General features: G+C 40.0%; 1 protein-coding gene across 1 annotated transcript in view; it reads left to right on the top strand.

Annotated features, from left to right (window-relative positions):
* The window catches only part of CPA6 (carboxypeptidase A6), a 524,483-nt gene that overhangs the window by 164,765 nt on the left and 343,739 nt on the right, over positions 1-15,979 (top strand). Inside the window, exon 6 of the mRNA XM_032421607.1 lies at positions 7,528-9,701. Within this exon, the coding sequence (XP_032277498.1) occupies positions 9,586-9,701 (116 nt within the window). The 5' untranslated portion in view covers positions 7,528-9,585. The remainder of the gene's footprint in view (positions 1-7,527; positions 9,702-15,979) is intronic.

The raw sequence follows: 15,979 nt of genomic DNA, 5'->3' as shown, positions 1-15,979 counted from the left end.
TAATTGTAAAAATATTAGCTCTTTCAGAAGTGAAGCTTCTTTGTTCCTCTCTTTTTTATTGTTTTTAAAAATAATACCGGATGTAATAAAGTCAACATAAAGCACAGAAAGTTACTCTGATAAGAGAATCTTTGTTATGTAGGCAAATAACTCAGAAAGATTAACCCTCCATATCATAATGAAAGCAATAAACAGTAAACCAAGGAAGCAATCCCATGAACACTGAGTAAACTTTGCCAAGCTATTAAGACATTCCATAGCTTTTCAGACTCAGTTATTATAAACCAAGGCAAATAAAATTTACATTCCAAGCTTTGCCTTTTATTGTGCTCTTTAGTATCCTGCAACATGCTGGGACTTTAGGATAAATCTTGCAAGACCATGAGAACTAATTTCATAAGAAACAGCATACAAGGCTTTCACCATTACTGCCTTCAAATGAACCAATAAATAGCATTTTTTAAAGTTCTCAGTTTCAATTGCCAATACAGTTAAAAATCAGTAGACACAATCCTCATAAACTCTTTGGTGTCCTTGATAAGTTTTAAGTGTGTAAATGGGTCTGAAGAACAAAAAAAGAAAAAGAGGAAAAGGAACAGAGAAGTACTGTGTTAAGAAAAAAATTATTTCCCTTGAAAGTAGAAGTACATGTATAGTCATATTTTCTCTGTCATTATTGCTCCTAGTAGTCTCAAGCAACAATACTAATGATAATTTTTAACCTAAGTAACTGTCTTCTATTTCACAGAGAAAATTTGGATGTAGATAATGGAGAACAGTCTGTCACAAATCAGCATTTTAGCCCACAAGCAGAACTCGTAAGTACACATAACATGACTTCCTATAGACACATACTTGCTACAGCCTAATACATGTTCTGAAAGTGGCAGAACTTAACCAAAGATACAGCCTATCTGTAGCATATTAAAAGCAAAAGCATATAAACATAAAAGTATGCTTAGAGTATGCTTAGTCATCAAAGTTTCTGTGTTCTTACTTAGAAATGATTTAGGTATTCCAGGACTATTCATTGATTAGCTCATTTTAATCAGTCTAAGGTTCAAGTTCTCTTGAACTTTTTTCAAGTTACTAAGATCTTTTTTTTATAATTGAAATATAATTTATATACCATAAAATTCCCCATGTCAATATGTACAATTCAGTAGGTTTTGGTATATTTGCGAGATTGTGCAACCATCACCATTAACCAATTCCAGAATATTTTCATCACTCCCAAAAGAAAACCTCATATCCATTAGCAGTAATTCCCCACTTTCCCCTTTCCCCCACTCTCAGCAACTGCTAATATACTGAATGTCTATATGTTTTACCTATTCTGTACATTTCATATAAATGGAATCCTACAACATGTGGCCTTTTGTTTCTGGCTCCTTTCACTTAGCATAATGTTTTCAAGGTTCATCCATGGTGTAATATGTATCAGTATTTCCTTCCTTTTTATGGCCAAATAATATTCCACTGTATGAATGAATATACCACATTCTGTATACCTCCATCAATTGGTGGATATATGGGTTGTTTCTACTTTGGGGCTATTATGAATAACACTGCTATGAACATTTGTGTACAAGTCTTGATATGAACATATGATTGGATTTTCTTTTTTTTTTTTTTTTTTAAAGATTTTATTTATTTATTTGACAGAGAGAGACACAGCGAGAGAGGGAACACAAGCAGGGGGAGTGGGAGAGGGAGAAGCAGGCTTCCCGCGGAGCAGGGAGCCCAAAGCGGGGCTCGATCCCAGGACCCTGGGATCATGACCTGAGCCGAAGGCAGATGCTTAAGGACTGAGCCACCCAGGCGCCCATGATTGGATTTTCTTGAGTGGAACCTAGGAGTTGGAATTTCTAGATCATATGATAACTCTACATTTAAATGTTGAGGAACTACAAAACTCCCACAGCAGCTGCATTATTTTGCATTCATACTAGCAATGTCTAAGGGTTCCTATTTTTCTGCATTCTCACAAATGCTCATTATTGTCTGTCTTTGATTATAGCCATCTCAGTGTTTGTGAAGTGGTATTTCATTGTGGTTTTTAATTGCAATCCCCTAGTGACTAATGATGTTGAGCATCTCTTTCATGTACTTACTGGTCATTTGTATATATTCCTTAAAGAAATGTCTATTCACATCCTTTGCCCATTTTTCAATTCATTATTTGCCTTTTTGTTGTTAAGTTCCCTAAAGAACTTAGAAATTATCTTCAAGCTGGCATACTAGAAAACATGATTCCTATTGAAATAAGGTGTTTCAACTTAGTGTTTTGAATGTTAATGAATTTTAAATACACAGAATCACATTTTTATTACCAATCTGTGTAAGTTTAGAGAAAGCATACCCAAATAGAATTTAAAAAGCACTTTTATATTATATTTAACATTGGTAAATCAGAGTAAATATTGCTGTTGTTTATCAAACCAAAAATTACTCAACTAGTCATATTTGCCAAAATTTTACCTTAATTATATGAACTTGGATTCTTAAAATGTTTCTGAGTTAGTTTCTGTATGAGCACTTTTTAAAAAAATTATAGCACATTGAAAGTATTATTAGTACAAATTCCGTATTTTCTTGGACTTTTAGGGATATCCAAAGTACACATTTCTCTCTATAAACTCATTGGAATAGAGCTCCTTTATTTTTCTATTTACTCTTTCTCTCTGTCCTTTAGCACCAAGAGCACATTTTCCTCCCTCTGCCTTTATGAGTGGTCTGACCCTGAAACATCGCTGCCTGCCTGACTTCCCTCATTCCTCACAGCTTTTCTTTCTTAGGACAGGTTCCATCACCTGTTCTCCTGATCTTTGTTATATCAGAAATTCCCCCTCTACCTAGTCTTTTTTGTAAAAGTTTTGTTTATATCTGAGCCTTTTCTGTCATTACTTTGTTTCCATGCTTACTTGTTTTTGTCTTTTTTTTTCACCTCCCACTGCCCTAGGCGAATGGATGGAAGAGTTGTTCTTCAATCATTTGCTTTAATATTGCTTTAGACTTTATTCTAATCAAACTTTCTTAATCTCAATTTCATGCTCCATCTGTCTCAAATTTCTCTTAATTTTCATTAAGACACTTAATGTTACAAATGGTATAACACAAACATCCATTCTTTGTCATTTGAAATAGTAATATTTAAAGTATTTTTTATCTACTATATTTTCCCTACCTTCTTTCTTCATAAGAGCCTTGGAGACAGGTATCAGGAAGGAAGGGGAGCCAGGAGGGAGAAGGGGAGGGAAGGAGGGAGAGAAAAGAATGAAAAGACAAAGAGAAGGAAAAAGATGGGAAGTCTCTTCTGCTGCTTGGAATCAGCAGACCGAACTCCTTGTTCCCACCTTCCTGCATTAAAATACTTTGGCATTGCTCCATAAATTCTGTAAAACATCTTTGTAACATAATTACAAGTACTTAAAATATAATAATAGGTTTGTCCATCAATAACACTTGCTCTTCAAATTGTTCTTTCATCTTTCACCTGAGCAAGACTCTTTTTGTGAGAGACCTAGCCAAGGACAAGGGTAAAGTCTGGGGTTCCAAAAAAGGGCTCCCCTGACAGCTGAAATGTCCCATGAGTACTGGGCTGAAAGGCAAGCCAACAGCTTTGTTTTTAATGGATGTTAACTGTGGACCCAACAGAATTCTAGGCACTATGGACCATGAAGATGTACATAATAGAGTGCCTGCCCTTCAAGAGTTTATAGTAAATGGTACTACTGAATTAAGTGTCAGTACACACTAGAACATAAGGGTATACATGAATGAATATATCAGTGCTGGGAAGGGGAGTACTGTGGACAGAAATGGGCTTGGAACAGCTTCATGAACGAGACTGACTTGAACTGTGTCTGGAAGGGATGGAAGGATTGGCTGGATTGAGGACATGAAGGCTGGAGAGAGGTGGCCATTATTATCAAAGAAACATAAACCAACCCAGAGGAAGGAAAAGATAATACAGAGTATTTAGGAAATATTGAAGAAGATAAAAATGGAAATATTCTCAAGGCCCTTGAATGCCAAACTGAGGACCCTGAATATTACTCTCTATCCTGTCTCAACATAAAGAAGGACAGTAATTTCTGAACAGGACTTCTTTGTCTAAGCTATAACCTGTGCCTGCAATGGTCTTGTCCCCACCCTCACTCCCACCACCACCCTTTTCTTGCTACATCTGGCTCCTTCTCATATTTGCTTTAAATGTCCACTTCCTCAGAAAACCCTGTACATGTAATCTACTCCCCCTTAATGGTCTATCACAGCATCTCTGACTTGTTTGCATATAATTAATTTGACCACCAAGTGGAACTCTATGTTTATTTATCTGCCCAGCCCTTCTGCCAGCTCCAAGTGTCACAAACTCAGGGACCACATCCTCTGTATTTGTTTACAATGTTTTCTTGACAGTAATGGCCACCTTTCTCCAGCCTTCCTATCTCAATCCAGCCAAATCTTTCCTTCTCTTCCAAACCCAGCTCAAGCCAGTCTCATCCACAAAATTTTTCCAGCCCATTTCTTTCCACAGTACATCAAGAAGAGAAGGCTAACCCCCTCCATGAAACATCAACTTTGTAAGCAGTCAAAAAATAGGGAAGGAACCCTAGGAAAGAAAGGAATAGGAGAAACAATATCCCCAGTCACAGAAAGAAGAGTTTCAAACAGAGGGTGATAAATAGCCTTAGAAAATGTACAAATGCAGAGTAACAACAAAGGGCTTCCCACTTAGAAATAACCATGGATCCTTAAGAGACAGTTTCATTGGGGTGGTAGGGATGGAAAGCATATTGTCAGGGTTCAAGAGTGTGCTTTTGAGAAGCCTGAAAAAAGAAAGAAGAAAGATAGCTTGCATTTAAGGATACGAGAAATATGGAGCATTGACAAGAGAAAGATTAAAAACATAGGGTCAAGAAGAGATGGCTGATGGTGCTGAAAAAGACAGTTGGGAGGGAATCATTAGTGATGCATTGTTAAAGGAAGCTTCAGAACATTCCTCACAGAATTGCCAAGACTGCATAAGGCAGCAACCTAACATCACATTTGCTAATTCCTCACATGTTGGAACAATAGCAAAAGGCCATAAAAGAGGCCTGACAAGCAATAGGCCTATGTTAATAAGACATTGAGGAATGAGCATGAAACTGCAATGGGAGGGTTGTCTGTACCACAAAGCCCAGCCATACCCATTTATCTTCTCCTCCAGATATCTTTACCAAAATAAATCTACATGGCTCTCACTCATATACTTAAGAAAAGGTTTTGCATAATCTTTCCCTAAAACATCATAGAATTTCAGATCTGGAAGGGACATTAAAAATGATCTAATCAACAATTCAATAATAAAAAACCCAAAGAATCCAATTTAAAAATGGGCAGAAGATCCGAATGGACATTTCTCCAAAGAAGACATATAGATGACCAACAGGCACATGAAAAGATGCTCACCATCATTAACCATGAGGAAATTTCAAATCAAAACCACAATGAGATGTCACCTTACACCTGTCAGAATGGCTATTATCAAAAAAACAAGAAATAACAAGTGTTGGCAAAGATGTGGAGAAAAGGGGACACTCACACTGTTGGTGGGAATGTAAATTGGTACAGCCACTGTGGAAAACAGTATGGAGGTTCTTCAAAAAATTAAAAATAGAACTACTCTATGATCCAGTAATTGCACTGCTGGGTATATACCCCCAAAATACAAAACCACTAATTCAGAGGGATACATGCACCCCTATGTTTATTGCAGCATTATTTACAACAGCCAAACCATGGAAGCAGCCAAAGTGCCCATTGAGAGATGAATGGATAAAGAAGTTGTGAGTCATTGAGCCATAAAGAGGAATGAAATCTTGCCATTTGCAACAACATGAATGGAGCTAGAGAGTACAATGCTAAGTGAAATAAGTCAGAGAAAGACAAATACCATATGATTTCACTCATACGTGGAATTTAAGAAACAAAACAAACAGGCAAAGAAAAAAAAAGAGAGACAAACCAAGAAACAGAGGGGAGGTGGATGGGGGGGATGGGGGAAATAGGGAATGGGGATTAAAGAGTGTACTTATCATGATGAGCACTGAGTAATTTGTATAGAATTGTTGAATCACTATATTGTACACCTGAAACTAACATAACACTGTATGTTAACTATACTGGAATTAAAATTTTAAAAATATAATAAGGAAAAGAAAATGAAAACACTAAGTTGAAAAGGTATGTTCATTGTAGCACTATTTACAATAGCCATGATATGGAAGCAACCAAGGTGTCCATTGATAGATGAATGAATAAAGAAGATGTGGATATATATCCAACAGTAATAACTTGAGCATAAAAAATAATGAAATCTTGCCATTTGTGACAACATCAATGAACCTAGAAGGTATTATGCCCCATGAAATAAGTCAGACAGAGAAAGACAAATGCTGTATGATTTCACTTATATGTAGAATCTAAAAAACAAAACAAACAAAACTAGACTCAGATACACAAAACAGACTGATGGTTTCCAGAGGAGAGGAGGATTTGGTGGCGGAGGGAGGGGGAGTGAAGTAGGTGAAGGGGATCAAGAGGTACAAACTTCTAGTTACAAAATAAATGAGCCATGGGGATGTAATGCGCAACAGAGGGAATAAAGTCAATAATATCATATTAGCTTTGTATGGAGACAGATGGTAACTAGACTAATTGTGGTGATCATTTCATAATGTATATAAATGTTGAATCACTATGTTATACATCTGAAACTAATACAATATTGTCTGTCAACTATACTTTAATCAAAAATTATCTATTCATGAACAACAATGGACCCAAATCAAGAACGACATTTTCCTTTCCCAATTGTAGTTTCCTTTTGTATCTCTGCAGGGTAATAATAATCTCTTTTTTAAAAGTTCACTCTTCAACTAAAATATGACAAAGGCATAGTCAATAAATAGAAATTCTCATCTTTCCATCTCTAAATCTCTCACTGGTTTAATAATTCACTCCTTCTCGGTGCCTTAAAAATGGGACTTTTATCTTTGAATCCATCTGTAAAGCCATTCCCTTCTCCTCCCACTTACTAAATGGACTCCATTTATCACTCATTTTATGGGAGCTTATCTATAACAGGAGAAGTTTGATCAGATAACCTGGTCCTTAGAAAACCAGAGGAAGATTGCTAGGAATGACTTCTATTGTTTGAGAACTTCCCTTTGATCTGAAATTTTGAGGAAGGCTATAGGATGTCTCCAGGGTCTCTTGCATTTTTGCATAGTCCAGGAAATGAATACCCTGGTCTCAGAGTCTGGAGAGCCTTTGCTGAACGTGCTCACTGGATCCAGTCCTTCAGAATGATTTGAGGATGAGCTTAATCCCCAGTCAGAGACTGAACATTCCTAGTTTAATGTTGTGATATAATATGACAGATTTATACATTGTTCTGACATAATGAAATGCAAAGAGATGAAGTGTTTTATTTACACAGTAACCTCTTATTTCAACAGTTCGCTCATTGTTACATAGGTTTTCTTGGCCTCGTCAAAAACGGCCTCAGGATGAATCGCTGTGCCTTGCAGAGCAGTCTCACCACTTTACAAAGACCGGAGCACCAGGCCATAAAGTCATGAAGGAAGAAAAGGACAACATAAACAAACAAGAAACAAAACCAGGACCTTCCATTGCTCTAGGGCCTCCATCCTTTCCTCTGTCTGGATACAGAAGTCACAGAATAAATGTTGAATGAACCCCTTCTCAGGTTCATCTTTCACTCAACAAACATGGCTGATCATTGCTTCAGCAAACATTGTGTTCCCTCTAGGAGATATGAGGAAGTGACATAAAGATGAAAGAGGTACTGTTCTGCACTCAAGGAGAAGGCAGCCTTGAGAGGGAACCACACAAATACTTAAATTCAATGTGCTATGCCCAACAACACACTGGTATTAGAGAGGGGGACACAGAGAAGACATTAAACTAATCCTGGGGTAGTCAAGAAAGCTTTAGAGAATCATTTTAACTGAAATTCATTTCAGCTCTGTTATAAAACAAACTCCTATGACTTTGGTTCAACTCCCCAGGTAGAGAACATGGGGAAAGATATGGTACTTTCTCTTCTAACCAGTGTTCTGGGGCCATAGTATTGGAGGATACAGAATCCTTGGCTATGACTCTTCAGGAAATTTGAAAAGTGAGTGTATAGAGAGATGTTGGCTCCCACTCTCTCCCAGATTAGGACCAGGCCTTGGCATGGTGTGAAATAGTAGTCCCCCTAGATAATGCCATTCTTATTTACTAGAGCAAAGTATACCCCCCCAACACACACACACCCAGATGGGTTTTCTGGTATATCTGGATAGGAGCGAGTGGATTAAAAAAACGCCTTCTTCATCACCAACATGGAAAAAATGAGGAGATGGTTTGCTCCAAGGTTTTTTATTCCCCTCTAGTTTTGAGAGGAGAAAAAGCAGGCCTCATTCTAAAGTAAAGCCTTGCCTCTCAAAGTGTGACTGAAGCACCAGCAGCAGGAGCATCACCTGGAAGCTCGCTAGAAATGCAGAATCTCGGACCCCAGCCCCAAATGCCTGCATGAGAAGGGGCAGCTTAACAAGATCCACAGGTGATTTGATTTCTACGCATCTTAAAATTTGAGAAGCCCAGCTCTAGACCAGCATGGTGGCTGAACATTGGAATCACCTGAGGAGCCTTTTAAAGCACCGATTCCACCCCCCCAGGAATTCTGATTTAAATGGTCTGGCTTCCTAAATGATTCCAAATGTGAGTGAAGGTTGTAAAGCACATGGAAACCTCCTGTTCCCTATAAGAACCTCTGAAATGGCAGTGGGTCTGGGTGTTGCTGACATGGAATGGATACGGAGAGCTCCCAGAAGCCGGGCGAATTGGCTGCCCCTTCTTCGTATAGGTAGGGAGCTGGGACCAAGCCTGGCTATTCAGATTCAGGGGCCCGACCCTATCCTTGCACATATATTCATTAAGGCTATTCACCATGCATTTCAGTATGTGGAATCCATGTAGAAATTCGTTATGGTAGCTCAGAGCCTTAAGCCTGGAATGTTCTACGTATGCCTACGCTAATTAGCTCATCGTCAAGCAAATCATTTGCGTTTAGGATCGGGCCCTGCGCTGTAGAAGGTAATAAAAGGAGAAAAGTTGTCCAAGAAAGTTAGGGGCCTAAAGTCGTAAAGCAAGACCCAAACAAACAAAAAAAACAGAAAGAAGTTACCCAAAGGAAGCAGCACCCAGTGAACCCCAGCCATGAGTCAGCACAGGGGAAGCCCAGCCCCTTCTAGGGGAGCCTGATTAAGGATCAGGCTCAGCTGCCGTGCCGGGCTGTGTGCGTTGCTGCTTCTTGTCCCAAGTCTTAATAGCAACTTCCCTTCTTGGGCTGCTTACACTTTTTTTTTCCCCCGTGGCTGGAAAGAAGTGTCACATTTTACTCGCTCCCAAGCCTTTGCCCCCACCCCCTCCCAGAGAACGCTTGCGCATGTGGAGGGGGCACTGTGAGCCACCTCCAGCCTCGGGGGACTGCTGTAAGGGACTTTGAGCTCCTCTCACTGTAACACTATGAAGTTCCTCGGGAAGCCCAGGACTCGGACAGCTGCTTTTCTGCCTCTTTGCCTGCTTTTTTTGAAGATTCTGCAACCAGGGCACAGCCACCTTTATAGCAACCGCTACGCTGGGTGAGTAGGGCGACTTTCGGTCCCTGTGTGGCTTTTAGTGGGATGAGGGGGCTAGTTGGCTCCTGAGCATGCCTCGCTTTTTTTTTCTCTCATCTGTGGTTTCTGTGTGAATCTGTACACTTTCCTGTCACCTAAAGTAAAACGTGTGTGCAGTTCCCAGCTCTTGGGCTGAGCTCACGGAGAGAATGTGGTGGTCACAAGTCTAGCTTTCCCCACTTTCTGTAGTGTGCCAGCCTCCACTGGGGACCAGTGTTGAATGGGATTCTGTCTTTGGAGGAGCCATGGCCAGTATTTACAATATTTGCCTTGGTAGAGGTCAGTGGAGGAAGGATGCTATTGTACCACGTGAATTATGACCCGAACACTAGAGCTTCTCCTTCAGAATTGTACACAGAAGTGGTTGATTCACCAGTGATTAAGAACGGAGTGTACTCTGTGCGTGCGTGTGCCTACGTAGTAGTTATTAGGAAGATTGTCAAATCTGAGCAATGCAAATGAGCCAATTCCAAATAAGCAGAATAAAAGCAGCCAACAGTAAAATTATGGGTATTTTTCTGAAGGGAAGAATATAGAAGGGAAAGACAGCTAGCTCCCCGTCGCCCTGTGTTAGGATAGGTTAAGATACTTCGTGTTTGCCTTTCATAAGGAGGCACAGGACTGTGTCCGAAGCAGTGTACGACTATGCACTTCTTATCCCAAAGGCTTGCTGTGGACTCTACGACGTGTGCTTTGCTCAGATTTGCAGGGGCCGTTCTTTGAATCTGGGAATTATGGCCTTACTGCATTTTAAAGCAGGAAGAACCTTAAATAGCTCATCTAATTCAATTGCTTTTTACAGAGCAGGAAAACCAGGGTCTTAAATCTTTATCTTTCCATAACTACCAGTTGAGGAAGACTTTCACCTAGATGTGGGTTATGACCAGGTAGTGTCCAGTGTGTTAAGGCAAAGTTGTTCTTACTAGGAATAGTGTAAAGAAAATAGTGTAAAGAAGAACTTAGAAGTATGACCCTGGAAAAAGAAATGTATCCCTTTATCTCCCAAAGAATCTAGGCCCTGCCTTCACTGTTTCTACTGAATACGGTGCTTGCAGAGGAAATTAAAAAAACAAAAACAAACCCTGTCCTCAGTTCTAAGGGCTACAGGATGGGGGTAGAGGCATTGGTTCAGATAAGGGCTATAGATGGTAATACAATCCCAATTTTTCCACCCTGGTGTTCCTAGGAGAAAGAGAAAGGAGTGAACATCTGAAGGGCTGCTTTTCAGTCTCCTAAACACACACGGTCCAGGCTTCACATCCTGTCATTCGTTATTGCCTCTAGAGATCTAGGCAAGGGAGCCATGTTTCATGACTGGTGTAGGCCCCACTGTGGAGTTTATGGACTCTCCTGGCTGATGTCAGGCCATGTGATAATCCTAGATCACAGGTTGACACACCCATGTGACCTAGGACTGCACTCCTCCACTCAGCTGTGGCCATGTCCTTAATTATTTCAGTGTGTAGTGCTCGATGATGACCAAGTTAGCAGACCTGCTTCAGCTGAGCAGGTGCATGCACTTTCCTAAGCACCACGTAGAGGAAATGCAGCCAATGGCAGTGACTTTTTCTTCTAGAATTTGCTGCAACTGGAACTTTTCTGGAGGAAGCTGCACTACTTTTTCTGTTCTGCAATGAAAGCATTAATTGGATGTTTTCCCTTTGGCTGCAACATAATAAGTTAGTCCCAAATGTATAAATTACCAGATGTCTGAAAGTTGGAGAAAAAAGTGAAACATTTGAGAAACTGAAGATAGCCTTACCTGTCCGTCACTGTAAAAGCCTAAAGCTTCTTAAAAACCGGAAGTGTCTGAGCACACTCCCACCAGAAACACTCCCACCAAAAATGGGGGTTTTTAACTTCGTTTTACTAGATAGGCCATTTTCTCATCACCAAAGACAGAAATGCTGCTTAGGTTTGGGATTACTTTGCTTGCTTCACCCAGGAACTACTTTCTGGAAGTCTAGCTCTTCAGCTAATAAGAACCTGATGGCATGACGTGGTGGCATAGTTACTTAGTGTGATCTTTGTTGCCTATGGTTAAAATTCTACCACCTCACTTTTTCTCCTTTAAGTAATAAGTTTAGGTTTTGTTAATTATGGAGCAGCCCCATTTCTTGCATTTTGGTAAAAACAATTTTGTAGGTCTTGGTTGAGTCTAAGGGATTCTCATTTGTAGGACTTTGCACGTGAGTAAAAAAAAAAAATAGAACACTCTGGGCAGGTCAGCATTCTTCCTGAGAGCAGTTAATGAGCTCAGTCCTCTTCCTACATAAACAAGCAACACTTGTATCCTGCCAATTGTATAATAGATGCTTAGTAAAGGGCAAACTTAAGCATCTTGGGGAAAAAAATCAGACAAGGAAAATCTGACAAGAGTAATACCTTTTTGGATAGCTATATTAAATGACCTTTACAAGAAAAATTTAAAAATACACAAAGGAATGAAGCATAGAAAAACTTCCAATATTGATACTGTCAGGGTTTCAGGGATTACAAATGCAAGTCAAACACTTCTGTGATCGACAAAGTTCAGTGAGTCTCCTACACAAGCAAATAGCACAGTTCTTCTCTTTCTGTGAATTCCTGGAAACAGACTTAGTTGTTTTACTGTGGTATATTGGAGGCAAAAACCTAAGGATCTTCTGCATCATATGAAATTTGAATTTTTTTGTATGTGTGATAAATGATCTAAGACCATGAAGCAATAAATTCTGGAAATGCTGACAAATCAAAGTGGGTATGATTTTTTTTTTTTGAGATAGTTCTCCGTACCTCCTTCATGCCAGTCAATGAGCATAATGTTTAAAAGTCTGGAAGTTCAACTGCCTGGGTTTCAATTTCTGCTTTGCCACAGTTAGTAGCTGTGTTACCTGGGGCAGGCTCCTTAACCTCTCTGACCCTCCATTTCCTTATCTGGGATAATGGAGATAATAATAGAACCTTTCAAGTTTTGTGTGAATTAAATGCAGTAGCAGGTTATTGTATGGTTCTTGGCACTTAGTAAGTACTCAACAGGTGGTAAGATAGCTAATACTTCCCAATACTTAAAGTAATGTTTTTTAGAAATGTTTATATTAACATGATGCAGTTTTGGGTATCCGCATTTTACAGATAAGCTAAATGAAGTACGACTGGGTAACTCAAGTTCAGAGCTAACTAACCCAAGGTCATTGTAAGGGCACAGTTGGGATTCTAACCCAGCTCTGCTTGACTGGACAAAGTACTTCACATTCTGTCACTGATTTAGATACAGAAGATAACTGCTTTTAAGGAAAACTGAAGGTTTAATCTTGTTTGGGGAACTGATAGTTTCAGGATAATAAATAAGTGGATTATGTAGATAAAGTTGGAAGTCTAATTGTGGTTCCCTTTTCTAGGTGATGAGTCACTGATGGTAAGTCCTCATTTGAAAAGCAGGCAGACAACATAAGGGATAGAAAGTGGAAGATGGGGAATTTACATTGCCACAAAAAACAAAGCACAGAAAGTGGCCATGGGTGTGTGCCTTCATTCAACAAGTGATGTTACTCTGTGCCAAGAGCATTGACCAACAGAGTCTACCCCTCTGATAGCTTGGTTTAGTAAACAGCACCACACATAACATTAGCAGACAATGTATAAATGTTGGATGGTATGAACAGACTATGGGGATTGATAAGTGCGCTCTGAACCAAGAAGGGAGGAGTAGAAATCTATTCCAGGCCTCGCCTATTCTGGTCACCCAGCCCTGCTCTAGCTCAGCTGGGGAGGAGAGCAAACATACGTCCTGCCACCAGGGTTGCTTGTTGGACTTGAGCCCACTGGTATTGGATCTGCCTGCTGAGACCTTGTACACATCGTCCTCACTCAGCCCTGCACGTGTTGAAGACTCCTTTCCTGTCTGTGTGGTTATTTCCCCTTCAGGGGAGCAACTCCAAGGACTTTGCCTTTGTCCCATGACCATAGGTACATATGTGCAGGGCGGTTATAGCCCACTAGCCAGCTGGTGCATGCTGATGAGTCAGTGTCCGTGCTGTACCCACACCCCATCCCCAACCCTGTTGCCCCCAACAACCCCCTCCGCCACCACCTTGGTTCACTAGTCCTCCATGGAAAAAGGATATGGAGATCCAGGAATTACACTTGAAGGAAATAAGGTTTGTTTTTTAAGAAGGCGGTTTGGTCCTTCAAATCCTATAAGCAAGGAGACTCCAAATCAGAATGTGACCTATTGAAAAGTAGAGGACTATGAGAAATACAGTGACTCAGAACAGCTTGAACCTCAGGGACATCATATTTGTTTTCCATCTTACCTCTCTGGCTCTTCCTCTGTCTCTCAACAGCAGCTTTTTATCTTCATGCTCCAATGGTGGCTTCCTTTTAATGTCTTTAACTTTTAGAAACCCGGAGCTAGAGACAAGAGCTCGAGGTGGTCATGTGAATCTGAGTTATCTTCTATGGTGGTAGTTAAAACTCCTTTTAGGTAGGATGGCCAGAAATCCCTATTTGCCCAAGACCGACCCTGTTTGCACCTGCTGTTCTGGCCTAGTAATTGGCAATATCCCAAATCAGTCTGAGCAGAGTCCTGATTTAGAAGGTAAATCATGGATTCAGCCTTCTTATTCACTGTGTTTGCTTCTTTAATAAGCTTTGTTTCAAGTTTTCAGCTACCCTCTTATTCATTTCCAGAGTGCAAATTCAGTTCCTTACTGAATTCCTATAGAAAGTATCCTACTTGTCCTCTCCTCTCCCTTGCAATAGCCACCAGTCCTATTCAGGATTTCCTTATCTTAGCCCAAATTAAGGTAGCTTTATCCTAACTGATCTACCTTTCTCTAGTGCATTCTTATTCTGATGATCTTACTAAAATAAGACTTTGTGTGTGTTACTCCCTTGCTCAAAGACCTACTTTGGCTCCCTATTGCTAACTACATCAAATCCAGAATCCTTCGCCTGGCTTTCAAGGCCTCTATAATCAGACTGTCTGGTTTTCCTGTCTCTATTTCACTCTTCCTCAGCCTTGAGACTCCTCTGTAGTCCAGAGAACTAGAGCTTCAGCATTGTTCCATCTTTAACAAAAGCAGGCAGGCCCCATTCATCATAAGGCCTAAAGCAAGAATGCACCATCTCAGATCATGAATGATAGATTGGAATGTGTGAGCTATAGATTTGGGGCATTAGGGAATTATGAAAGATGTACAGTAGGCTCTAAGGTTGGTTTTTGAACCTATTCTTCACAAGTCAGTGTGTGGTTTATAGAATAGTTCTTCAGTGTTCTCTGGAAGTTCCTTTGAGGTCTTGGCCCTTATTAATGGGAGAATAACTTGTTTTCCTTATGCACTAGCTCAAAGTGCAACTCCTAAGTGCTGATTATCAGCTGTTTATTCCAAAAGCTTTGTTCCCTGCAGTCTGTTCTGTGTGTTGAGGCCTCCTGCTTTGCTTGGTAAAAGCATGCAATGCTGTAGGTCTCTATTCCACTGACCTGACCTCCCAGGCAGGCAGTACTCCATGGGGAACAGCATTCCCTCTGCCACTGAGCTAGTAGAAAGAGGAGTGTTTTATATGCTTCTGGGCCACTTCTTCTTGGAGCCCAATCTGATAATGGAGCCTTTATTTTATGGCACCGGGATACATTCTGGCTAACACCGTTAAACATAATCACTTCCACTCCCTGAATATCAGTGAAGGATGTTACTGTTCCATAACTTTATATTGTGAGAGCTACAAAAGCATAAGTTTTTCTGTGTAAATGGAACTGCTGATCAGAAAATGAAGTCATCTTGTGAACTGTTCTAGTCTTCACTATGATTGCTCAGTAGATAACTGGTTTATAGGATTAGAATTTGCTTTGTCAAACAAATACCTTCCCAATCTGCCTCTGGGCATTAGCTTCTTTATGATAAAGTGGAATGTAAAATATGAAGCTTTCAGGTAGCTTGTTCCGGGTAGTATAGTAAATTTCATAAATTATTAAAGGTTCAAGCAAACTCCATTAGTGGCTTTAACAAAATTACCATCTTCCCAGTACACTTTGAAAATAATAAAATATTAGTATCTATGTTATAAGGATACTGTTGGGCTGTGGGTTTGTTGTTGTTGCTGCTGTTGTTGTTGTTTCCCATAACAACCCCAAATCTCAATAGTTTGAACAAGAAATTTCTCATGTAGAAATACAAGCAGGTATAGTTGGTAGTGCCAGAGAACTGGGCTCTGTTCTGTCTCTCTGCCATACTCAACGCTCAACTCCCAAATGTGGTTCA

The sequence above is a fragment of the Phoca vitulina genome, unplaced genomic scaffold (assembly GCF_004348235.1).
Source record: "Phoca vitulina isolate PV1807 unplaced genomic scaffold, GSC_HSeal_1.0 scaffold25, whole genome shotgun sequence".
Classification (NCBI taxonomy): Eukaryota; Metazoa; Chordata; class Mammalia; order Carnivora; family Phocidae; genus Phoca; species Phoca vitulina.
The sequence above is the reverse complement of the archived record's forward strand: the minus strand, read 5'-3'. Positions and strand labels throughout refer to the sequence as shown.